This window comes from Homarus americanus, unplaced genomic scaffold, assembly GCF_018991925.1.
Source record: "Homarus americanus isolate GMGI-L3 unplaced genomic scaffold, GMGI_Hamer_2.0 scaffold41027, whole genome shotgun sequence".
NCBI lineage: Eukaryota > Metazoa > Arthropoda > Malacostraca > Decapoda > Nephropidae > Homarus > Homarus americanus.
In genome coordinates this window covers 7,569,052-7,594,868 of record NW_024745073.1, presented here as the reverse complement: position 1 = coordinate 7,594,868, position 25,817 = coordinate 7,569,052, and the positions used below count along the sequence as shown (strand labels likewise).

Here is a 25,817-nt window from a genome sequence, read left to right as displayed (position 1 = left end):
ACAAAATCTAATAAAAAAATAATAATAAAAAAATAATAATAAAAAATAAATAATAATAATAATAAAATACCCTGCATCATAAAAAAAAAAGATCAACAGTAAGAAACGATGTACTGTACTGTACTGTATGTACAGTATGTTGTGTTGTCAAAGTAGGAGAAACAATTGAGACCCTGCAATTGTGTGTTAATTAAATAAATAGGTAAATATTTCATAATAAATTGTCTTTATGTCAAAGATAAATGCTAATGATTGCAAGAAATCTTATTTGCATAAATTTGTCAAACAGTAGAGAGGAAACAATAGTATGAGTAGAAGTAAACTGTAAGAAAGCTGGTTCAAATAGTTGTTGGATTTTATACTGAATAAGGAAAAATATGGAGACTTCCTGGATTTCTCAGGATCTGAAGAATTTTTGAAGAACAAGATGGGAGGCTGTCCCCTGCAGGCCACAGATGCTGCAAAACCTATAAGACAAGCACGAAATCTTAATTTACTTAAAAACTGTACTACAATATAAAGCAAAATGTCTCATAAAATGTTCTTGACATCTGTACATTCTAAACAGAATATATATATATATATATATATATATATATATATATATATATATATATATATATATATATATATATATATATATATATATATATATATATATATATATATATATATATATATATATATAAAGGTCTTAATTTGCTACAAAACAATGATTTTAACTAAATGTTTTGGTTTACATAATGATTTTAAGACAATAATACATATACATGAAATAAATGCAATACACTCGCTGCCAGTGGCGGCTCGTGAAAAATAAAATGGAGGGACTGCAAGCCTCACACAACAGTAGGATACACAAATTTGACCTACCTCAGGTATGAGTTGTAGTTGATGTCCACGAATTCCCAGGGCAACGATAAATTAATCATGTTATTCATATGTTTGGCTGACTGCTCATGTTTCACTATTTTCTGTGGCAAATGCCTCAAGTCAGTCACACCACTTTTCGTCCATGCCGAGTCCCCACCAAACAATAAGCATGGAAAGCAGAATAAAGTATTTGCCTCGTCACAACCACAGAGCCATTCACATTTCTGATAAACACTGATGTTAAACTGGCGTGTATATTCTTTGTTCCTGCTTGTACTGTTCTGTTGAATGGATAAAACTGGTGTAGGTCTTCCTCTTGCTTTGATTTCAGTCTTTTCATTTAATGTCAGCTGGGAAAAGTTGATGTTTTGCAAATACTTCACTCGATTTTCCATCGTCAAAGGGTAATTAAAGAAAGCACGATTTAACCACACCGTCCACACGCAATGTAAACACGTTGTACGAGACTGAGCTGCTTCAAGTGCAGCTCATTGTCTCCAGAAGTGGTGCGGCGGCGGCGCCAATTAATAACAGACATGAATCGTACAGCATTGACAGCAACTATGAAAGTAACTTAAATTTTGGTCTGATTTTAATGAAAATTCACTTAGCAACATATTGAAAATAATTAAATAACATATAAAATGATATATTTGTTGGTAGTGTATTATTCAGCTGTCTCTCTAAAGGAATCATATGCCTGGCAGTGAGTGTCTGGGGGGACTGCAGCTCTGCAGCCCTATGCATGAGCCGCCACTGCTCGCTGCATGTTACCGAGTTGCTGTCATCACCCTTCTTACAGAAAACACGGTAATTTTCAAATTTCTGCCATGGGTACCTCAATCATGCCAATATCAGTACCCTGTACTGTACTTTTGTTTTTGCCAAATTCATTCATTTTCCCTCTTCAATACTATGTGCTATCAGCATTGTCACTGGCATACAACCCTTAGGGCAGACCATTCTTAAAGTCACCTGATATTGCCTCTAGCACTATGAGAAATGGGAGGGGACCCAAGACAGATCTGTGATGGACCCCTACTTTCACCTCAAGTTCCTCTCCGTTTACTCTCACTGAGGATTTCAAGCCCTCATATGATGCCATAACCACTCAAACAAGGTATTACTAGCTTTCTCACTGTCCAGTGTACTACTTCAAGGGTACCCATCAAATACTTTCTCTAAGTTTACAAGTATGAAATACAGTACTGTACAACTTTATCTCCCTAAATATTTCTCTCGTAGTTCCCTAGCCATAAACATTGCCTTGTAGTCCCCTATTTGGCATAAACCCAGACTATTTTGAATAAGTCCACTCTTCCATTTCAATTTCTTTATAACTCCTCCTTCAACTTTCAAACCCCATTCAAGTGCACCACATTTACCCTTGTAAGTAATCGTAATTGCTCTTCTGCCAGTTTCTGGAACAATACAATCATTATGATTACATTTACCAATTTTCTCATCATCAACATGCCTACATTGATTGACGCTTTCAGCTTTTCTGTAACTATTCCAGAGCTTCCAGTTGTCTTTCCATTCTTCATTTTATCAATCACTTTCTTCCCTGTACTGGTTCTGTTATCCCTAGGCTCCCCATCCCATTTGTACTCTTCATTCAGTTATCAATAATAGTATATTTCTACAGGCATCCTTGATTTCATCACTATCAACATTAGCATAGTTTCCATATTATCATTCACTGCTTACCATCATCATCTATGTTTCTACCCACTACAGGTACTTGCTTGGCTATTCTGAATACCTCTCCTCTTACATCTGCATTACTCAACTTTTCCACGAATGCATCCTGTTTGTGCTTCTTAGCCTTGTAAGCTCGCACTTGGTCTTCAGGTACTCCTTGTCGCCACCCATCAACTAGGCATTATAATCTTCTTTTCTCCTTATCACTCAATCAAATAAAGTATTAATACATGTAAGTGCTAAAACCATACCAAGCCAAAGTGGTCTAAGAGTCAAATACCAAAATATCAAACTTATCACAGACCTCTGGACATGAAATTAAACATAATCTTGTTTAAACTCTGTGTACCAAGAATACATAAGAAAAGGTAATGGTGCATAGCATAAGGGGTAAAACTTCGAGTGTGCTTAACTTTATATTTTCTCACAATACATACATGTTTATACTGTATATAAAATACATACCAGTGCAACCAAAAAATATATTATTACAAGGTAGATGTTCCTAGCTTAACTTGTTACACACTAAAAAAAAATCATCATACTTGAATCTCTAACCTCAATCCATTTGAATTTTATAGCAAAAGCTAGGTTCACATCTTTCAAAGAATTAATATTTAATTAAAAAAAAAATTAATAATAATCCTATACAGTACTGTATCAAATGTTTTATCCCAGAGTAAAACTCCCAAATTCTAAACTTTTATTGTACATACACCTACCTGTCCTTTCAACACAGTCCACTGAAATTTACTCTAAGGAATTGTCTCTGTCAGCCCCTGCTGTGTCTGCCTCATCCAGAGATGAAAAGTTGAGGAAGTGGGCTGGGCGGTGAACCTCATGATAGAACTCCTTTGGACTTGCCAGTTGCAGATCATATTTCATGTTGGGATCATGGCGGACTCCCATGAAGTTATAGTTCCACGAAGCTTGCAATGGAGTCATGAAAAGACCAAGGAATCGATCTGAGAGAAGCATTTGAACTTTTTCGTAGTGAGATGGCAAGTAACCCTTAGGATTATTACCCATGTCTTTATTGTTACGACCCCATTCAAAACCAGAAGGAGTTAGTTTGTATGCCTGTAAGGAGCAAGAGCCAGGGGTAAATGAACACGTAATAACTATGGTGCGATCTGTGGTCCATGAGCTATTGTCAGCCATGACAGTTGCATGTGTGGTAATATCATGGGGAGAAAGCTGTGGTAACTCATTGGGCTGAGTATGAATCCATCCTAAAGGCTCTAGCTCATTCAAAAATTCATGAGTAGGTAGCTTGTGTGGCAGGTGAACCATCTGATGTGTCCCCCACTGTGGTGGCATGACAATACACCGAATTTCCTTTACTTGTGGGTTATCTTGGGGACTAACACCGTACAGGTAGCCAGCTATCTGAGTACGAAGATCTGAGATAATGATAAATTTCTTCAACACATTCTTGGGCAAGATGTATGTAAAACCAGTTTCTTTTATGTCATCCGATGACACATAAATGTAGTTTGTACGCAGGTGAAGGTTTGTGGCAGATATTGCTCTTACCCTCCATTCAGTCTTGCTGCTAAATGTTGCCGTTTCATAATTGCTGGTGGTAGAGGTGATAATCTCATCACCATGTTTGTTGACAGTTCTAGTAGTTGTAGCTGTAAGCTGAGACTGCTCCTTAGTCTGCTTTTCAATTTCTGCAATCTGTTGCCTCTGCGCTGATGGTGCACTAATTTCCATACCTAGAATAATATCTCTGATTTCAGATTGAGTGAGAGATGCCACATTTACATTGTTCTTTTTACCATAATCAGCAAGGATGAGATCTTTGAGTTGAACTTCAACTTTCACCCAGTCTTCATCTGAAAGTGAGGGCCAGATATGATGAGGTTCTGTTATGGTGGTCTTATCTGGTTTAAGTAGAACCTTGGTTCGATCATTATTCACATGAAGGGCACGCAGTATAAGAATTAGACGAGAGAAAGCCGTGTAAGACGAGATATTCTTCAGCCAATCATCATAAAGATTGAAGAGAACCATCTGTGGCTCTGTAGCTTTCAGAATAAGATCTCCAAATTTCTCCACCTTCAGGCAAGCCTGGAAGGGCAGTTGCAGTTCTGAACCCTTGATCACAATGTTAGGGAAATCCAGCAAATGCACTTCAAGCGGATCTAACATACCTTTTCGAGTTACAATGATCTGTTTTGGCTGTTCTTCAACAGGCAGTGACCTAATCAATGCAGCAACTTCCTCAGCTGTTTTCCATTTGGCCAACTGACCTAGACGCTTTTGACCTGCCCACACAGATGTGTGAATGATCTTCAAAAAGAGCTGACCTGTCCGAGGGTTAAAGATGAAAATTGCACCATTGATTGGCTTTGTTGTTAAGTTACCCTCAAAGGTTTTGTGAATAGTTACTCTGTACACATTTGTATCATCCACAAACCAAATAATCTGGTTGGAGAATAGTTCACCATAATTCTGTGAAGACAGATACGGTTCTGTGGGTTCAGAAGAGTAGAGCTGAAGACCCTTACGAATGCGCTCACGTAATACATATAGAGCTGGGTTTGCCTTCATAATCTTAGCCATGGCTTGCTGTATCAAAGGTTTGGCTCCTGGGAACCAGTTGCCATATGCACTGTGTAAATTATATGCTAGATCAATTGCAATTAATACACCTGTAGGAGATGGGTACAATGACATGTTGTCAGTTGTGTAGTCCAAGAACTTTGCTCTTGCATAGCGTTCAACATCATGAGAGTCATAGTCGCCCCATCTGAGTTGTACATCAATCCAGTACTTCTGTGTGGTTGACCCATCCATTGTGTCCTTTGAATCTGCCAAGAGTGAAGGCTTTGAGTAGTTCCATTTGTAGGCAGCAAACAGTAAAATATCTGCACATGAGGAGTTCATCTTGTATGATTTCCTAGGATGTATAGTCTCTTTTTGTACAGTCTCAATCTCCAAAGCATCAAGTTCCTGATCAAAGACCTGACACAGATCCATTACCACCGACTCATGGATCTTCTGCCACAAATGGGCACGGAAGATTTGAATAAGAGAAATCTTGAGAGTGGGAATTTTTCCATGCATGAATATACCAGTCAGATCAAGTTGCACTTGGAAACCTACATACACATTGGCTCTGTTAATGGTTGGTGACCACCAAAGGGTAAATCGACGGTTAGGAATCTGATTAAGACCAGATCTTTGGGCATTTGTCAATTTCTTGTATTTCATACTCTCTTCAAAACCAGAGGCTTTCTCCCAGAAGAGACCTTCCCATGTTGGGAAATATGTACCTTTAAAGAGTGTATGTTCTAAAATACCTTCTACGCCACCTAATGCTTGAATCATGTCGGTACGATAATTGTTCAAATTCCATAGCTTACCATCATGGCGTTGATGTGTCCACCAGAAGGGATTCTGTTTGAGCACCTGGTATTGTTTAAATTCTGTTCGTATTCTCCAACCTTTGTCATATGCAAGTGTATGACGATCTTTCTGGAAAAGTGTGTTGATTCTAGGAATACCTCGATCCCATGAATCTTCTAAGTCTTCCAGAGTGAGACGACGATTCTGTGCAGTTGCCTCTTGTCTCTTAAGTGCATACTCAGCCCATACTCTTTGTGAATCAAGGAACTCAGTCTCCCAGGGCTGAATGTATCTATACAAGTTAGGAATAAGTTGGTCTTCATCATGACTCATGCCAGATCTGAAATGGGTAATGCCCACGTCAGTTTGCTTACTCCAACGCAAATCCGACTGTGGAATAAGTACATGACCCATTGATAACATACCAAGGCCCCCAAGCTCCTTTGGAGTATAAAATACTACAGGGGGAAATCTGGAAGGCATCTTTGAGTTCAAACCAATCTTAATACGTGTTTGAATCTTATTTTCGCATTTGACCAACAGATCTAATAGTTCTTGTGTGTTCACAACAGATTCTCTGTAGTATGTCATGAGACCAATCAAAGCTGTGTTCCACTTGTTAACAATCTTTGTGAATGTTGTGGAACCTGAAGCCATGAGAATTTGTCGAACACGATTGTGGAACCTTTGCATAGATTCATCATCAACACGCAAGAAACACTGTGAAGTTCGTTCTTTTGTAACTTCATTCTGTAAGTTCCACACGCCATCTCTATGCTTAAACTCCTCATGAGTCATGCGACACTTGGGCAAAATGCGGCATTCAAATCCAGACATATTGAATAAAAGATTAGGGTTGTCTTTAGAATACACAGAGACAAAGGAATTTTCCCAGTTGATAGTGGTGACAGATCTAGGCAATCTGTTCTTTATATCCCAAAACACTGCTCGTCCCAAATTGACATCATGCTTCATGAGCCTCATTCTTGCATCCCTTGGCCAGCACTTCTTGTTGTTGTAGCCTACAATGTTTTCATTATTTGGATCGGGATGCTCTGTCAGGTAACGCTGGATAAGATCTTTTGCCTCCTCAGCTGTAAAACGGAAAAAGATGTGTATTCTGTCAATGTATCGTGAGTACAATCTGATAGGATGCTGTGTCTCTGTGGCAACATCTTGAAAGTTTAAAAAGTCATTGGGCATTTGTGGGGGACCCGACATGTCAGCTGCACGTTTCAGACCCAAGACCAGTAAGTCCATTACTAAACCATAATACTGTACAATGAAGGAGGCAAACTGCAAGCCTCGGATGATGCCGTAACGGTTTGTGTGGTTCATATCCTTGTAGTTGATATCTACGTTATTCTTAGCTGTCATGTAATCAGCAATGTTATGGTCAACAATCAATCGCAGCAACCTGTTAAGTAATGTAAGATCAATCTTCTCATATAACTTTTCATACTTTGACTCCAGCATTACATTACATTCTCCATCAGCTGTATCCCAAACATCTGTGAGGTTATTTATGCCTTGACACCACTTGTACACCAGAAGAGGGGGAGGTTCCGAGTCTCCAGGTTTGACCCAAGGCGGGAAGAGGCGGCGCTTGTCGGCCTCATACCAGAGGTATTGGTCCAGGTAAGCATCTGTAATTTTCTCAAGGGGTTCTACATCGTACACAGGTATTAAATGACTGTAAAGGTCCATGAATTCAATGCCCACTTCCTTGAAAGCTCTCTGAGTTAGCAAATGACGTTTGATGCGAGACAGCGCTTCGTGGGGGTTGTCATATGCTTGTTCAATAAGACCCAATTCCTCTCGCTGGGACTGATTTAATCGTGATTTCACACTGTAAGCTTCTTTCAGTCTTTCCAGGGCCAAGATGAGCAGTTTTGTGTCATGCTTGTACGAGAGAGGTGGGAAAGGGATGGGAGCAAAACGACGAGACTCTAACCAATGGACAGTAGTGGTGTAAATGGCCACTGCTTCCTCAGGACTGATGTAGGGGCCATCCTTCTGGTAGTTGTGTTGCCGTTCCTGTTCAGATTTCAGGTACAGACGTGTAAGTCGGCCCATGTTCTTCTTGCAGACAGTCTTGTCCACAGTGGCACCACGACGAATACGCTCACGGTTGTAATGAGCAGTGTTGGTCCACCAATCAGCTTTCATCTTGACATATCGAAGAATCATATTCTCAATTGGTGTTGGCAAACCGGGTACTTTCCAGGGGATGTTAGCTTTCCAACATCGCCAAGCCTCAGAAAGATGCTGAAGAATTGTTCGAGCCTTATTCTGCTTGATACCCTCTGGCATCATGTCCAAAATGTCATGCATAACAGAGGCTCGTAACTCAAGATCAAAGTGAGACTCCACACGCTGCTTGGTCACAGTCTTAGCCACACCTTTGCTGTGTCGACCCTCAAACTGACGAGAGAGAAGGTTACCCAGCCAACGCTCCAACAATGGGGTAATTCCTCTCATGAAGAAGAGCCATACTCTCCACCCTGGAGCCCAAAAACCACAACCAGGACCTTTACCTACCTGACCAGTGTTGAACCTGTAGTATATGACATGCTTGAGATCTTTGCACATCCGGATCTGTCTCATTAGTTTGTACTTGTACCTGTACATACCAGTCAGTTGACCAACATGAGCAAAAATGTACTGAAGTCCATCTGCTAACTGGAAGGCATCCACATTGTTAAGCCTGTACTGTACATGTGCATCAACCACCAGCTTTGTCAACCTTAAAATTTCACGACACAAGTGGAATGCATTTCCAAACCTTGACTTCTTTCTCTCTTTAGTTGTAAGTGTTTTGACAGGTTTTAAGTTGAAGTTGTAATCCAGATGCAAATAATTAAGGTTTTTGCGATGAATAAGGAGGTTAAGCATGTTATATCCTTGACGACAGACCTGGAGGCCAACTTCTACCCAATCCAAGGTCGTGGTCTGGAAAAACTTGGTTGCCTTGAAGGAACGGAACAAGTAACGTTTCTTCTGAGCTTTGGGTGGACGGTGCTTGAGAGCATTGAGGACATAATACTTCAACAGCTTCTGATATGATACACGCACCTGTAAAACAAAATACAATACAGTACCATTACATACTTAAACAATATTTGTAGTTCTGTCTCAGCTATTTTCCATCCGAGTTCAACATGCTTATCATTCTCATGAAAGGTGACATACACATAACTCAGGTCAGGTATAGATATGGGGCTGCATCATGGGTAAAAGAGGTCCAAAAGCAGAAATACTTGGTGGCATAACAAACTGCAGGGCTGTGTTCAGTTGGGTAATACTACACTGTACATAGCACCCGGCTGGCTAGAAGGTGTACTGAATGGTTGATCAGCTGATCTCTGGTAAACATAAACAAACAAGAAGGCCAAAGCTGAATATAACTTGTTAAATAGCTGCTGATGTTTCATTTTCCCAGTCATTGGTCAATAAAATTACTAAATCATCAATGTGGTTCAACCTAAATATTAGATTATTGTAGTAGCTGAATATAATTTGTTAAATATCTACTCGTGTTTCCTTCCCCCACTGATTGGTAATTTTTATGTTATTATTTAACCAATTATCAACTCCCTAACCGTTCGGGCAGTTTGTTTTTCTTTGTTAAATTGCTATGAACTTTATTTGTCAGGTGTTAGTACAGGAGGAAACCTGTGGCATTTGGTAGAGTCACACTGGATAGTAACCCTTCTCATGTGTGTCCGGGCCAAGCAGAACTCGAACCCATGACATTGATGATAGTGGCTAGAGGTAATGCATGTTACTGCTGTACCACCACCAACATCGTAGTATTTTCGGTCATGTACCAACACCCACAATTAGTTATTTATGTTTCTACAGAAATTGTCTCAATCTACAAAATTATCATATGAAAAAAGTGATTTACAAAACAAATGCAAGTAAGCACTTATGGCTGTCCTCATCTTTTTTATTTGTAAACAAACCTTGCTACGAAGTGATCCACCTATAGCTATGGTTCAATTTGCATGGCATACGGAAAATGCGGCATTGCAATACTGTACTGTCCCGTTCAGCAGCTGAATGTGCATATTACCCAACTGAACACAGCCACAGTCCTAAAGGATCTATGTGAAGCACTTCATATTATTCATATTAATGCTGGAAAATACACAAATATTTATAGAAAAGGCAAGTCCCTTATATTCACTTATCTCTCTTACATCTTAACTTGAAAACTTCAATTAAATAATTACCTTAACTGGTTGACCAGGAGGACAATGTTCACGGTACCACATCTTAACTAGAGGGACATCAATTGCTCTTCTCATAGTACCAGAGCGCATGTTGAAGGGCCGAGGCCCCCATAACAGTGCTATGCCATTAGCTGTTGCATCATCATATAATTGCCATTCCTTCAACAAAGCTTCTACATCTTCTGGAAGTTCAAAGTCCTGCAAAGACAAAAATATAATGAATTTAAATATTAAATTTCTTTTCAAACAGGGATCAGTAATTCACATGTTCACTTATTAAGACGCTGAGCCATAATATTAAAACATCTATCAAGGAAAAACTTCTGAAATTATAACAATAAAATTTTACTTACCTCATCATCATCAGGAAGAAGAACCTCTCCTTTAACTGTGTTGCGGTGAGAGATTGGATTAATAAGAGGATCAAAGTAGAAGGCAGGAAGGTCGGGATCCTCAGTTTTGATGTAGAGGACAACCGGTGTGTGATACCAGCTGAGATGGACATACTGTGGCATATTATTAAACAAATATGGGAATGCTATGCGATATTCTGTTCGCACTTGATGACGTACGATGATCTTGTTAATGTCATTGAACTCATTCCAGTCTTCATCAGCAGGGTTCATGTCCTTAATCAATGGTTCAAACTTTGGTCCTCCAGGTAAAGCCATATTCAATGCCTGTAAACAAATTTAAAAGTACTGTATTATGTAATGAAAAATGAGGGTATGAACATACAACAATGCATCTAAGATATCAACTGGTTGTTTCTATACTAATGAGAGCATCAATGATGATTTTCTTCCAACCACATCCACAATTATATTTACAATCTGTCAAACACCTTAAACAATTTTAAACAAATGCTGTTACTCCAATTTCTAAGATATTGTGTCAGTCATTACTTCATTTTGAAGGATAGGTTTTTATAAACAATGAAAAACTATTTTCACAAAACATACATTTTGTTTAACACACCTCTCATGTTCAACTGGTTGGTAACCGTGATGAGAAGCATTAATTAAACAGGGTAAATAAATTTTAGGTAGGCTAACTTAAAACCAAGCAAGTTAGAGAATGACTATCAAATTGGGAGTATATTATGAAGAGGAACACATTAAAAACTCACCTTTGCTGTGAAGAAAGACTTTAAATCAAACAAGTAAAAGTAATTGTTATCCGAGACATCAGTCAGCAACTGGTTAGCAAGACGGTACAACGTTGCCATTTGAGGAAGAGTCAGGCGCCACTTACGATAAGTAGGACCATTCACATGTTTAGTGTCAATGAGAGGCTTGTGCTCATAAAACCAGTCTGCAACCTATGGAGAAGAACAATGTTGTCACCCATTAGCTAACAAAATGTACTGGAGTCAACATTATATTGCGAATAAAGGCTATATCAAACTGACACCATTTAACATTCATGTAACATATGTAAATTAACAATAGTTATGCCTAATGACACAATACACTTTGATAAGATACAATAAATAAGTCTAATAGCTATCAGATTCTCAAATGTAACAAGAGTTTAGTCAGATGAAATATTCTCTAATAAAGATTCCTCTACAAGAAATGGACTCCCAAAGGATGCTGTAATGCTTCAATTACAAAGTAGTATGTATTATTAACCATAAAATAAAGCCATTACTACTTCCCTTTACTACTTTGATGTTAGTACAGTACAGTTAAGAGAAAAAGAGACTGATACACTATATAGATGAAAACAGGGAAAATAGGTTTTGAGATTATGGATATCATGTAGATATTGGGGTTCTTTTTTTCTATGGAGTAAAGTTTATGATGAAGCAAAGTACCAGGTAATCATTTGATGTAAAGTATGTTCTGGGCTACAGGTATGAATTTCAGAGGAAAATACTGTGCAATACAGAACTCTGAAATTTTTTTGATGCAATCACACATACCAAAAATTTTAAAACAATTTAACAATACAGTACTGATATACTTTACAGAAATCATGAATATCACCACTGTCAAATACACAATTTACTCAAGGAATATTTTCACATTCATTTGCAAGGGTGAGAAGCAACCATTCCTACATAAGGTTTTTCAACACTTATATGTTCATATTAATTAGATTACACTACAGTAACATCCTTAATGAATACTCAAACTTGCTCAAAATTCTTCCAACACAAACTCCAGCAAAACCAATCAGATTAGTCTTTAAATCCTATCATCAACAAACAACTTCTCCAATCCCACCTGCTATGTATGCCCATCATTTATCTATAATCTCCTGTCACTAGTACTTACATACATCATGACTTGCACCATTCAAAAATAAACATCAGTCACCCCCAATATATAAAGCAAAATTACATGCACTTTAAACCTCACATTCATTCAAATCAAAAACAGTACCCTCACCTCTACATCTTCCTCAGGGTCTAGTTCCATCTGGATAGCTTCAAGGGGCTCCACATCTAACACATTGTCAGCAAAATCCAAAGGAGGCTCTTCATCATCAAATGGAGGGAATCTCATCCTCTTGAAATGCCGTCGATCTCTCTTTTCTCTTCTCATCATCATCCACATGGTAGACCACTGGGAGATGTAGACTGGTTCAATCACCCATGGTATCTCGTTGACAAATGTGATGGCTCCAGTGATGTGGTATAAAACCTGTTTGAAAAAGGAACATTTCACTTTCTGCTAATGGAGAAAAATACACCGAAAAGCTTGTTGTGGTAGATTTCTTTATAAATACTTAACAGTCTCATTCAAGATTCTTCAAACACTGCTGGAGACAGTTGGCAACTCAAGGCCCTTTGTTTACTATAGTACGGAGTAAAAATTTTGAATAAATGCAAAAGTGATCGGTGATTGGTTACTTAGTTCCCCGTTGCTTAATTTAATGGTTGGACTTTGTTTCGTATAATATTATACTACATACAGTACTATATAGTAAACAAACGGCCTTGGGTTGCCAGCTGTCTCCAGCAGTGTTCAAAGAATCTTGAACGAGACTGTACATGAAATTCCAGACTACACACACACTGAAAGCATTCAGCAGTGGAAGACTGTATCATACTTATTCACGTATAAATATGGAGTGTTGGAATAGAGATAAGCCTCATGACATTATATGCAGTTAAAACAGATGACTGGAAAGAAAATGTATAAATGGAGGTTAGAGGTACAACAAAAGTACTGTATTTAAACTATTCAACCAGGAGCAAACTTGTAGCAATGGTTTTAAATTAGACAAATTTAGATTTAGGCATGAGACAGGTAAACACTGGTTTGAAAATACAGTAGTATATGTGTGGAACAAGTTACTAAACATCATCAATAACTTGAATACGCTGGGAAACTTCAAATATAGGTTGGACAGCTATATGAGCGATAGGGCCACTGCAGTTTCCTCCATTCTTATATTATGTATATAATGGCATATAAGAAAGGTATATGGCAACTCTGAAGATACAAGTATAAGTTATTTTAAGTTTTTTCTTCATAACTCATAGCTCTTATTTTGAATGATTCCAATTAGTTTCACTTAAAATGAAGTACAGTAGTAATAATAGCAATAACAATAAAACCAATAGCCTCAGCCACAAAAATTTTACATGTTAAGTGTATATCTATGAACTTTTACTATGAAATGTAACTGAAAAAAAAAAAACGTAAGAGCCATAACTGCTAAAAATTGAGGCAGCATTAAGTACAGTTCTGAATGTATGTACAATGACACACCTTCAGTCAATGATCATCTTGCATGCAAAGTTCATTAAATGGACGAGTTAACAGTTCTGAGTAAACACAAGAAATACACTCTGCCACGTTCGTAGAGTGATACGGCATATACAAGTTGTAATAAAAGTTTAAAGTCCTGCTATTAGTCAAAATAAGTTTATTTCTCAAGAAACAGGGCCGCCATATGCAATGACGTCACTACCTTCAAACTCATCGCTGCAGTAAGAGGTAGTAGAAAGAATGGCCTCGATCAGGTAAGTTTTAAGGGTGTTTTTTATGGTCTAATTCATGGACATTTCACAGGTGAAGAAATGTGCAGTGAAGATCAACTGCAAACATAGATTGGATGGATATATGAGCGATAGGGGTTGGGTGTAAATAGGACTGCCCAGTATGGACCAATAAACCCGCTGCAGTTTCTCCCGTTCTTAAGTTCTTTTGGACATAAAAAATTCCCATGTTCACACCAGCTCAGCTGTCATGTACAGTGGGGTATGCTATAACGAACGGATCCTACTACGAATATTCCTATAACGAACGGTTTTACCTATAAAATTGAGAATGCTATAACGAACGAAACTCCTACAACGAACATTATTTAAAAAATTTTTTTTTTTTTTTTTTTTACTAATTTATTGTTTTTTATTACAAGTATTAATGATATTCTTTATTTCAGGGGTTTAGATGCATATGTATGCACTTTTTTAAAATTTTTACAATTTTATGTTATATTTTTCAGTTAAGTGGTTGTATTTGGGGGCCTGGAACGGATTAATCCTATGACGAACGAATGCTATAACGAACAAGGTTCTAGAACCAATTAGATTCGTAATAGCATACCCCACTGTACTCTTACCTGGTAGACTTTCTCTTCTTTTTCAGTGCATTTACAGAGTATATTGGTAGTAGATGGAGACAAGAGTAAATTTTGAAGTAATGACATTGCCTGGACTTTGTTTTGAGAATGCCTGATACCAGGTAAACATGACAACATAGTGTTGTTATTGTTTTGATGATTCACTAATGAACCACTGGGTATATCATCCTTTATATTAATTAATGGGTAAAATTTTACTTTAACCACCAGAAGTATTTGGAAGTTTAGATTTGAGACAGGTTATATTGGGTAAATTTTAAGTTTTGGTCATCCCTGTACTTAGACATGCAGACTATGTTTTTTTTCCTGATGGCTTGCAATGTGTTATGAACGATTTAGACCTTCATTTCAATCAGAAATCACTAGTTTTGAGTTACTACCCCCCCTTACTGATGTATGTTAAGCTAACCAATACCTCACATATGATATGTATTTTGTTATGAGATCGAAAAATGTTTTGTGACAGAAATCCTGTAGAGATAATGTGTCTTATTGTTTAATGTATTTAATCCCAGTTAGAATCTTAAGGTTCCCCAGATGACCAAAACCACAATAATACCAATATTGTTTGGAATGTTTATACAGTGACCCCTCGTTTAACGAACGCCTCGGTTAACGAACTGCCTTCCATAAGGATCTTCAATTCGGTTAACGAACAAAAATTCGGTTAACGAATTTCTTACGAACCGACCTCAACATGTTTTCGCTTGCACTGACCGGCCAACCAGCTTTAGTATCAGTCCACCAATACATTAATCGGTTCTAGGGCTTAAATTCCTTACTATTTTAGTAAATATCAAGAAGTTTATACTATTCAATAATTTTAAAAGTTCAATATTAAATTTTTTAGTCATTTTAACAATCATTGAACATAATTGAAGGTAAAGTGACTAGTTTAATGCGCGGCATCCAGCCTCTTAACACAGCAAACCGGCGTTAGTCTCTCTCTGTTTTCACTGGAGGTAACATCTTGCTTGAGACTCTTCAACTAAACGCTTTTTTCTGTGTTTCCAAGCAAATTATTGGTCATTTTGAAATTTATTTTACATATTGACAATATATAGCGCAGTGCAGTGTTATTTTAAAGAAAATATTCTTTATTTACAGCTAGTTTAACTTTGAAAAACACGTGTTGACATTGTCTGAATCCAGCATGGGGCCTAAGAGATCAAGAAAATCTATTTCAATCCAAACCAAGCAGGAAATCATAAAAAAAACATGAACAAGGCATTAAATCAAATGTGCTTAGCAAAGAATATGGCATGTCGGCATCAACTGTGTCGACAATTCTTGCACAGAAAGACAAATTTAAAGAAGTGAAAGTGAGTGACACAAATCTACAAGTGTTTAAAAATAGATCCCTAATCGTAGAAACTGAGAGGTTACTTATCATCTGGATTAGGGAAAAACAGATGAAAGGTGATTCAGTTTCTGGTGATTTCATTTGTGAAAGAGCCAAGATTTATGAACATTTAAAGGCAGATCAACCTGGTTCTTCAGGCACAGAATTTGAAGATTTTCGGGCCAGCAAAGGCTGGTTCGAAAAATTTAAGAAAAGAAGTGACATTTTAAGTGTTGTTAGGCATGGTGAAGCTGCTAGTGCTGATAAAGAAGGGGCAGCAAAGTTTTTAGTTGAATTCAAAAAACTGATGGAAGAAGAAAATTATCTTCCACAGCAAGTGTTCAATGTGGACGAAACTGGGCTGTTCTGGAAAAAGATGCCCAAAAGAACATTCATCACCAAAGATGAAGCCTCTTTACCTGGGCATAAACCCATGAAAGACCGTCTCACTCTATTGCTTGGTGCCAAAGCTTCAGGGGATTTCCGACTGAAGCCTATGCTTGTCTACCACTCTGAAAACCCCAGGGTGTTCAAGCAACAGAAAGTGGTAAGAACAAAACTTGGAGTTTATTGAAAGTCCAACCATAAGGCATGGGTGACAAGACAGCTCTTTAATGAATGGGCTGTTGATGTGTTTTGCCCTTCTGTCAAGAGCTACCTAACCACCAATAAACTCCCTTTAAAGGTTCTTCTCCTCATGGATAATGCTCCCGGTCATGACCCTGAACTTGCCAGCAATTTGGATTATCAATTTGACTTTGTGAAAGTGTTGTTTTTGCCTCCAAACACTACATCAATCATACAGCCAATGGACCAGAATGTGATCAGCAACTTCAAGAAGTTGTACATGAAGAAAATGTTTAGGAGGTGTCATCAGGCAACTTCCAATGATCCTGAACTAACACTGAAACAGTTCTGGAAGACACAATTCAACATCCTGAAGGCTGTAAAATTGATTGTGTCATCATGGCAAGAAGTCTCCACTAGATCCCTCAATTCTTCATGGAAAGCACTGTGGCCATCAGTAGTCCATGATTTTGAGGGATTTGAGGAAGAAACAGAGTTGGACAAGGAGATTGTGTCCATTGGTCAGTCATTGGGCCTTGAAGTGGAGGAGGAGGATGTGGAAGAGCTTGTGATGTCTCATGAGGAGGAACTTACTCCTGATGACTTGAAGCAACTGGATGAGATGTTACAGGTAGAGGCTGACAGTGGTGAGGAAGAAATTGAAAGTGATGACCATATGTCAGCTAAACAGTTGAAAGATGTGATTTACTGCTGGGAGAAGTTCAGGGAACTGGCTTCAAAGCACCCAGAAGTGGAAAAACTGAACTAACTTTGTGTCATGTTGAGGATTCAGTGGTCTCCTTCTTTAAACATAAGTTAATGGTGAGGAGGACAGATGCCCCACAGACCACAATTGACACTTTCTTCAGTAAAAGGCAGAGGGAACAAGATGCTATCCCTCAGCCTTCCACTTCAAGGAGGAGAGAGGATGTTCATGGTGGAGAATCTGTCAGTCCAGAGGTTCCTGACATTTTCATGGAAGGTGACTCACCTTCCAAGAAGCAGTAAAATGCTTCTCCTCCACCACCTTCTCTTCTCCCTTCTCCTCCTCCACCTCCCACTTCAAATGCACATCATCATCATCATCCAGGAGCCTTCTACATACACACCTCAAAGTAAGTGAACTTTTCTACCATTTTTGTTGAATTTAGGAAATTTTCGGTGAGCTGGAACCAATTACCCAAAACCCATTGAAACAATGGTTTCGGTTAACGAACTTTTCGGTTAACGAACGACCTTCTGGAACGGATTGAGTTCGTTAACCAAGGGGTCACTGTACTATGAAATTTGTTGTATGGGCAGCTAATATCCATTGAATTAGTTAATGTGCTTAGTAATATTTGTATATTCAAAATAGTATGACTGTGTTGCACAGTAAAGCACAACTAATTATCTAATAATATTTGTTTACAGAACTCGCCCCAGCCAGTGACGTCACAATCAATCTCAGAGCTTTTTGCAGTCACGTGACTTTTTAGCAACTTTAACCCTTATTTTAGACACTTTTTGTCCCAATTTATTAAAAAATATCATTACCATAGTGAATTTAAGCGTTTTCTTTGCCCATTGACCGGCCAACTTATGAAACAATTCCGACCATCAACTTGTCCATTCTGTGGAAAACTGTCAGGTACATTAAATGCATGAATAAAAACTCATAAATTGTACAGGGGTACCTAGTGACAGCACTAGGATCCTGCTTCCTCTATCAAGGAATAAACAATTGAAATTGAATTGAATAAAAACTGGAAGACCAAAAGAAATGTAGAGAGAGGAATAATAATAAGAAATATATGGTTTAAGAAGAAGCTAATTAAAAACTGTTGCACATGAAAATGTAGAAGATAGAGGTTATTATACTAAAGGCATTTATTGTAAGGAGTTTAAGAAGCACAGAACAGCTGATGTCAGCTTTCCCAGACTGTCATTAAAAAATTTGACATTATACCACATCTTGGGAATAACTGTTGTACAACCCAGTCCCCAGAAAACAATAAAATTAGGAGAACTGTTATTTGGACACAATACGTTAAGTGAAGAAAATATATACAGGGTGATTCAGCAAAGAGTAAATTAAATTGGAGGATTAAATCCTTGGATAATTCTAAACCACAATGTCTCTATGGTAAAATGTCAGATTTTGCATAGTTTCCATGTTACAATACATTTAAGATGTTGTATTAATGAGAGTGAATTTGAAGTGAAACCCTGTAGGTTTTTGTAATACAGTAATTTATTCACAGATCTCTACAGTGTGACCCCTCTTTGTTACAACCTAAAGGAAATGTTCAAAGTTGTCCCCTTCTGCCTTAATGTAGGCCTGTACACGACATGCCATTGATTGTCTGACGCGTTCCAGAATGCCTGGACTATGTTTAATTTGCTCGCACCTGTCACGAACACGTGGGCATACGCAGATTCTGACATTTTACCAAAGAGACATTGGGGTTTAGAATTACCCAAGTATTTCATCCTCCAATTTAATGCAATCTTTGCTGAATCAACCTGAATAAAATTATGGAAAGAAAGACAAAAAAGTAAAAAAAGTCCATCAGTCAACAATAAATAAGAATAACACAAAAAATCGGCCCGTTGTAAAGGTAATTTCTCCTGAAGATCGCAGCTAGATTCGCATATTTGTGCAAGAAATACGACGAATTTCAGGTTCGTTTAAGTCTTAACTTTTGCACTTACAGAACTGTAATCAACTTGTTCACCCTTATATAAAGTATCTTATGGGTAATGATATTAAAGTTTCAATCATCTTTGAGTAATTATCACTTTTGTTACACCAAATTCACTAACGGCTAATGAAATCGGACAGCGCCCACACAAAAAGTGCGGAGCCAAAACAGGTTTCAACTAGGCGCGATCCTTTTCAATCCTTTCATGCCTTACGCTTTGTTTTAGAACCTACCCAATATACAGTACTACTGTAGATAATTATTTTTATTATTATATCACAGTTTTTTATTGCCTTACATGCCCCAGCTCTTCAATATTAATCAGAATATTCTCCATAAGCGGTCATGATCCGCATATTTCAGTGGGAGAAATCGCTGATTGGTTGTTAGCTATTTGGGCCGCTTAAGGCTAACCCCTGATCGAGGTGTTAGCTTTTCCCTTTGAATGTCTCATGCGCACAAGTCAAAAGCAGTGTCTGCGCATACAGAATAGCTAACGCGTTAGCTAATCCGTGCATCTGAAACGCCTTACAATAACCGCCTTTAATGTATAATAGAAAAAAAAAAGACTGAGGTTTATGATATGGTCTGTGAGTGTTCTAAGAGCAGCAGCATAAGGAGTGTCTGACCATTACTTGGTAGAATAATAATAGAAAGTCAAAGATTCATGGCAAACAATAGCCCAAGAAGTGAGGTTATAAAAATTAAACAAGGCAAGGAAAGAGAATGCAGCTGAAAATTTTAAATAAAAAAAATAGCTTACAATAGGATGTAGTTATAAATAGACAATAAAGTCCTATAAATCTAACCTGGACATCTCGTATCTGCTCCCATGGCATTGGCATGTTTTCAAGAAGCTTCAGTACAGCATGAGGCATGAACTTCAAGGCTCCCAAGTATACACGCTTGTCATGACGGTACTTTCGACTTGACATATCTCCATGATCACGAATGATTTTGCGGATGTGTTCTGGTGGCATCTCTTCTTTTTGCACGTCAACAAAACCAAATTTTCTTTTCTCTGCATATTTCTTATTGTGAAGCTGTTGCCATCTGTAATTGCAATATTTTTACTTGTTGTTTTGGCCATTTCCCAACAATTTCTGCAATTACAGAAATGCAGTAAAATAATATACAATTATGATAACAGTACACATACAGTACTACTGTATATGATATACATACCTCCGAGCTTTCTCTTGCATCTTTTCCAAGGAAACATTTTCTACAGGTGGAGGTCCAGCCTGCGGGCGAGGAATGGCCTGTGCCTGGGAATGTGCTTGGGCTTGAGCCTGGAAGTGTGCATGCATCTGAGCATGGGCAGCCTGGGCCTGTGCAGCAGCAAGCTGGGCCTGCTGCTGGGCCATGTATGCCCAAGGGCTGCCCGGAATAAGGTACGGAGGCAGGGCCATTTTTTGTTTGTTTGCCTGAAATAGATTAAAATGGTACATATTAAGAGATGAATACAAATGGCTTCACAGAAAAGAAACATATGATGTATTATTAGGGATAAGCATAGAGTAAATACTTTTCTGAGATTCAAGTATGCAGTACTGTACCCTTAGAGGCTAGGATGGATGAACGAGATTAAAAACTGGGTCCCCAGAGATGCAAAATCTCAGAGGCTTGGTAACAACAGCCCAAAAGCATTTAGTGGGGAACTGTGGTCTCACAAATCTCAGATATGAGGATGGTACTTTGACCGAATCCCTATTCCATCTCTAAGTGCTGCAAAAAAGGTGTTCTTTTTTAGTATTTTATCCCACATTTTCCCTCTACTTCTAAGCCCTGCCTACTTTGAACAACCAATATTGTTGGTAATTGGAGAGGTATTATCAGTCAAAATACTCTAAAAATATAAATTTGTGCCAGGAATGTAATAGAATAAACTATTATTTGTTCTGCTCTGTCTCCCGATATAAATAGAAATATGAAATTTCATGCTCAACCTAAAATGAATCTCTGCCATTTAGTCAATTCTAGGATACTTTTCCTCTTTGACGTTACCCTCGCAAATGACTTATACTGTATATGCCATAGGGTCCAAGGACGAAGGCCTCTGGTCAGGTTACATTAGGTTGTTTGTGAGAAACATCATAGAAGTGTCATAGATTTATCTAAACTTCTGGAAAAACATGTTTTCATTTATCAAAACAATTAAAAACTGCAAGAAAAATAATACCCTAAAATCTACCCAATTCTCGGGTGGGCATATAACGAATCTTTACCAAAGGTTGGTTAATCCAGACTCTCGTTCTTAACTATGGTTAATATTTGTCTTTAACCCATTCCTCTCTAGTGCTTTGACTACCCTAAATATGTTAGTTTTTTAATTACTAATCAGTATCTAATATCAACATTTCTTGTGCAAATACAGTACTGTACTTATTTTTATTTTTTTTTATTTACAAGGGAGGATCCTGGGGGTTCAGATCCCCCTTTTCACCAGAAAATTCCAATACTCCATTTTTAGTGCAGTATTCTACTCAGGCATTTTTGTATAGTAAAAAGTATTTCCTATTTACTTCAGAATATCTCCTAATATCAAGTGCACATGGCTTCAAAATGACCTCTAAATGCCCATGATATGGATCAGATTTCAAAAAAATTTCTAGGGGGATAACAGTAACCCCTCAAGTCCGTGCTTTATTACTTTATTAATAAAGCACGGACTTGAGGGTAGACTGTCACATTTTTAATAAAATTGTTTCTAATTATTTGTGAGAGAATTTTCCCAATATTATTTATTGTGTATTTACAATACAGATAGAAGAAATTACTGTCTCTAGAACAAATGGCTCCCTGTCCCAGCCAGCAAAATGCCGGCAACCTTAAAACTACCCACAGTCATTCTTGGGTACATCCAGAGTGTCATCTGCGAATAATAGAGGACCGCAAAATAAAACTCCACGAATTTGGAGGGGGCGCCTGTATATCAGTGGCATCTGACAAAGTATCTACAGTATTATAAATCATTAAATAATGGGTGCAAAATACTTACAGCAAAAGAATATTAAGCTTTCAGTGTGATCGACAGTAATTTAGAAATAAAGTTGTTAAAAAAATGACTACCGGTAGGCATCATGCACAATGCTGGCCCTCTGTAAAGTTGCCAATGATCTTATTGCTGAACATTTAAATAATTGGTAAATATTTATATTTATAAGATCCGATTACTATTTCAAGTAAAATAGAAAATTGAATAACTTTCCCAAGCGAAAAAACTACAACTGAAAGTGGACCGTCGGGTTATTTAGATATATAAAAATAATAATGTGGACCAGTTTTATCCAGCTGACAGAGAGCCGCCGCCGGTCTACATAGCTTCTCCACAAGTGAATGCAGTTTTCTTAGTACATGCATTTGTACCCATTACATGTACAGAAACCTTATTAAATAGCAACTCTTATGGAACAACAACTCTTAGGCAATATAAAATCACCATATATCATAAGACTTCATGCTTATTAAGGGAAAAAAGAATTAAATTTGACTAAAATGGCTTTAATTCCTTACGCTCCAACACAATAAAGTTCATTTTAGCATGTTATTGATAGGATGGTTATGTCTATATGTCCATTAAGGGCATGCGGCTTATCCTTCTGCAGGCATTGAGGGACGCCGAGTCTCCTCGACTCTCCTGAGTGAAAACTGTGAAGACTCTAAAATTAAATCTGTATTATTGAAGATACGTACCCTGTACTATTTAAAAATATATTTTGCTTTCTACTCGGCATACAATGCATGACTTGCAGTCATTAAGAATACGCCACGGTTAGGTTGGTTCTTTTGTTATGATAATAGGTTTTATTTCGTGGGTTTTTTTGTGTGTTTTACTTAAATCTGACCTCTATTTTTTTAAACTGTCTGTTTGTTAAAAATGAGAATGTATTTTTTTTTTTGCAAAAACTGCTAATTTGCACAAGAAATGAAGGTCAGATTTCAGTAAAACACACTGAAAAATGTCAAAAAACCCTATCCACATACCAAAATCTGAAAACAACCAATGGGCGAATATTTAACCTCCCAAAACCGCCCAGCTGGGTAGGCTAGCTGTGATCATCATGTTTCCATATTGATATTCCTGGATCTGCCCCTGATTTACCCTAAAATATATAGACCTGTTTTCAGCTGTACCAAGGTGATTTAGTGTTCCAATAGAGTGGGTAGGTTTGGCCTCTGGCTCTTCAAAAACACAATCTCTGGTTACTGCACAAAAGAGAGTTGTACGGACAATGACCTACTTGAAAAAACAGATCACACAAACGAAAAATTTGCTATATTGAAAATTTTAAAATTGAAGATATTAACACCTACTGCTGTGCCCTCTTTGTTTACAAATCTATCAATCACTTGCTTGACAATAATTATTTCCAGTTCCGGAATAATCAGAGATACAACTTAAGGCACCCAGAGCTACTAAGACCACCCCCCATGCACTCCTCTCAGTCCCAGACCTCCATAAAATATCATGGTGTGAAGGTGTGGAACAACTTACCCCCACCCATCCGAGCAAAGACTACGCTCCCTTCCTTTAAATCATCTCTTAAAAAATATCTATTGTCTAAGTATTAATATTTCTTGTAACACCTACTATATTTACAGTACCTGCTTTTATTGTACCATCAAAACCGTTTTATCGGAAATTATCATGTAAATAGATAAGTAATTACCATTGCAATAAACATAATTGCCAACTAGACATAATCCTGACAGCTCTGTCCTCTTGTTCAACCTTATTACTGTACAACCCATGTTGTACTGCTCCCCCATTATACTTATGTTTTTCAATTCCACTGTAATTTATATGTATATGTGTATATATATATATATATATATATATATATATATATATATATATATATATATATATATATATATATATATATATATATATATATATATATATATATATATATATATATATATATATATATAAAATAAACAAAAAATAAAATAAAAAATAAATAAATAAAATTAATAAATATTGAAGTGATAATCGTGGTAACATTATGAGATCTTATTACTACCATGCTATTGTACTATTCCAGATGATACTAAATGTTACATAATACTTCCTTGAGATAAATGTATAGCATATATCAGGTGCCTCATAGAGAGCTCAGGTTCTCAACTGGCTCAGCCATGTTAATATTATTATTATCCACTCTGTATCTGTGTTTTTCTGGCTAAATAAACTGTTTCAATTAAAATTCAATTCCTTTAGTCCAAGTTACCAGCAATTCGGTCAGCAAAGGTAGGTTAGGTCAGGTTAGGTTACCGTCTTTTGATGAGAAATTTTTTTTCTGGTATATTTTGGTGTATTATAGACATATATTTCCTTCATTTCTTGTGAAAATGGCCGTTTTTGGGAGTTTTGTAGATTTTCTAGAAAAAAAGGGCTCAAATACACAAGTAATCAAGGTAATATTGGACTAAAACAGACCAAAATAAACCAGGAAAAACAATTTATCATATCAAAAAGGAGAATTGGCGAAAAATAAACAATCACCCCAGTAAAATTGAAATAAACATCAGAAATTTGTAAAAACAAAATTACACAAGAAAAACACTAAATTAACACTACGGTAAAGCTGAAGCGAGTTTAAATAAGTATATTTAATCTATATTAATCTTTACAGAGTTGACAGATAGAAAAGAATAAATAAATACACAGATAATCAGTCAGTTAAATTATCATACATGTTTACAATTGGTTCAGCATGTATATAGACAAGGCAGGAATACATGTGTTCCCCTACAGTTTCTACCACACACACGGAACAAGCTGCTGTCTCGTTATTATCGTGTATAATGTACTGTTATGTTCATTCGATATAAAGTATTCAACAAATCACTCACCTCCTATTGTTAAAAAAATTCTACAACATTATGATCAAATGCGGCTTAGATGGTTGATACACCAAACGTTCTACTGCTACACACTCACAACAAATCCACGTGAATATTAACATGATATTGTTCATATATTTTTTTAAATTAGTCGAAATATACATCTTCCTTCTGCGTATTTAAAATATAATCATTACTTTCAGATAATCTATTCTGCTACAACGTAAGCTAAAAAATTATTATTATGTAACCACCTACTTCCAGATAATTTTTTTATATATACTGCTTTATAAAGGCTTTATAGGAATTTGGATATGAATTTCTTTAATTTTCTTGATTTATAAGCAAAGACAGACGGAAAATTAATATTCTTTAAGCTGGAACATACTTCACTCGGGGACACTCCAGTCCGACAGTGGTGTGACCAAGGCAATTATTTTCCTTGGATATACTTTACTTTTACTTCACCACTGATCGGCTCGTTAGCCTCTTGGGCGATCGGTCACGTCTCTGTTACGCACTGTTGGCAAGTACTGGGCATGCACCAGCTCCTGAATGTACCTGAACCCGCTCCAGTGTTGGTCAAGTCTTGTCTTG

The 25,817-nt window shown here is 37.1% G+C and overlaps 1 protein-coding gene across 1 annotated transcript; it reads right to left on the bottom strand.

Annotated features, from left to right (window-relative positions):
- Positions 1 to 2,980: 2,980 nt before the first annotated feature.
- LOC121878445 (pre-mRNA-processing-splicing factor 8) lies at positions 2,981 to 25,313 on the bottom strand. The gene is made up of 8 exons (XM_042384675.1): positions 25,230 to 25,313; positions 20,553 to 20,794; positions 20,177 to 20,420; positions 12,569 to 12,823; positions 11,302 to 11,493; positions 10,526 to 10,852; positions 10,173 to 10,370; positions 2,981 to 9,009 (listed from the first exon to the last, which is right to left on the bottom strand). The coding sequence occupies exons 2-8, from the start codon at positions 20,777 to 20,779 to the stop codon at positions 3,328 to 3,330; spliced, it is 7,125 nt and encodes a 2,374-aa protein (XP_042240609.1). The 5' UTR covers positions 20,780 to 20,794; positions 25,230 to 25,313; the 3' UTR covers positions 2,981 to 3,327.
- Between the last annotated feature and the right edge of the window lie 504 nt (positions 25,314 to 25,817).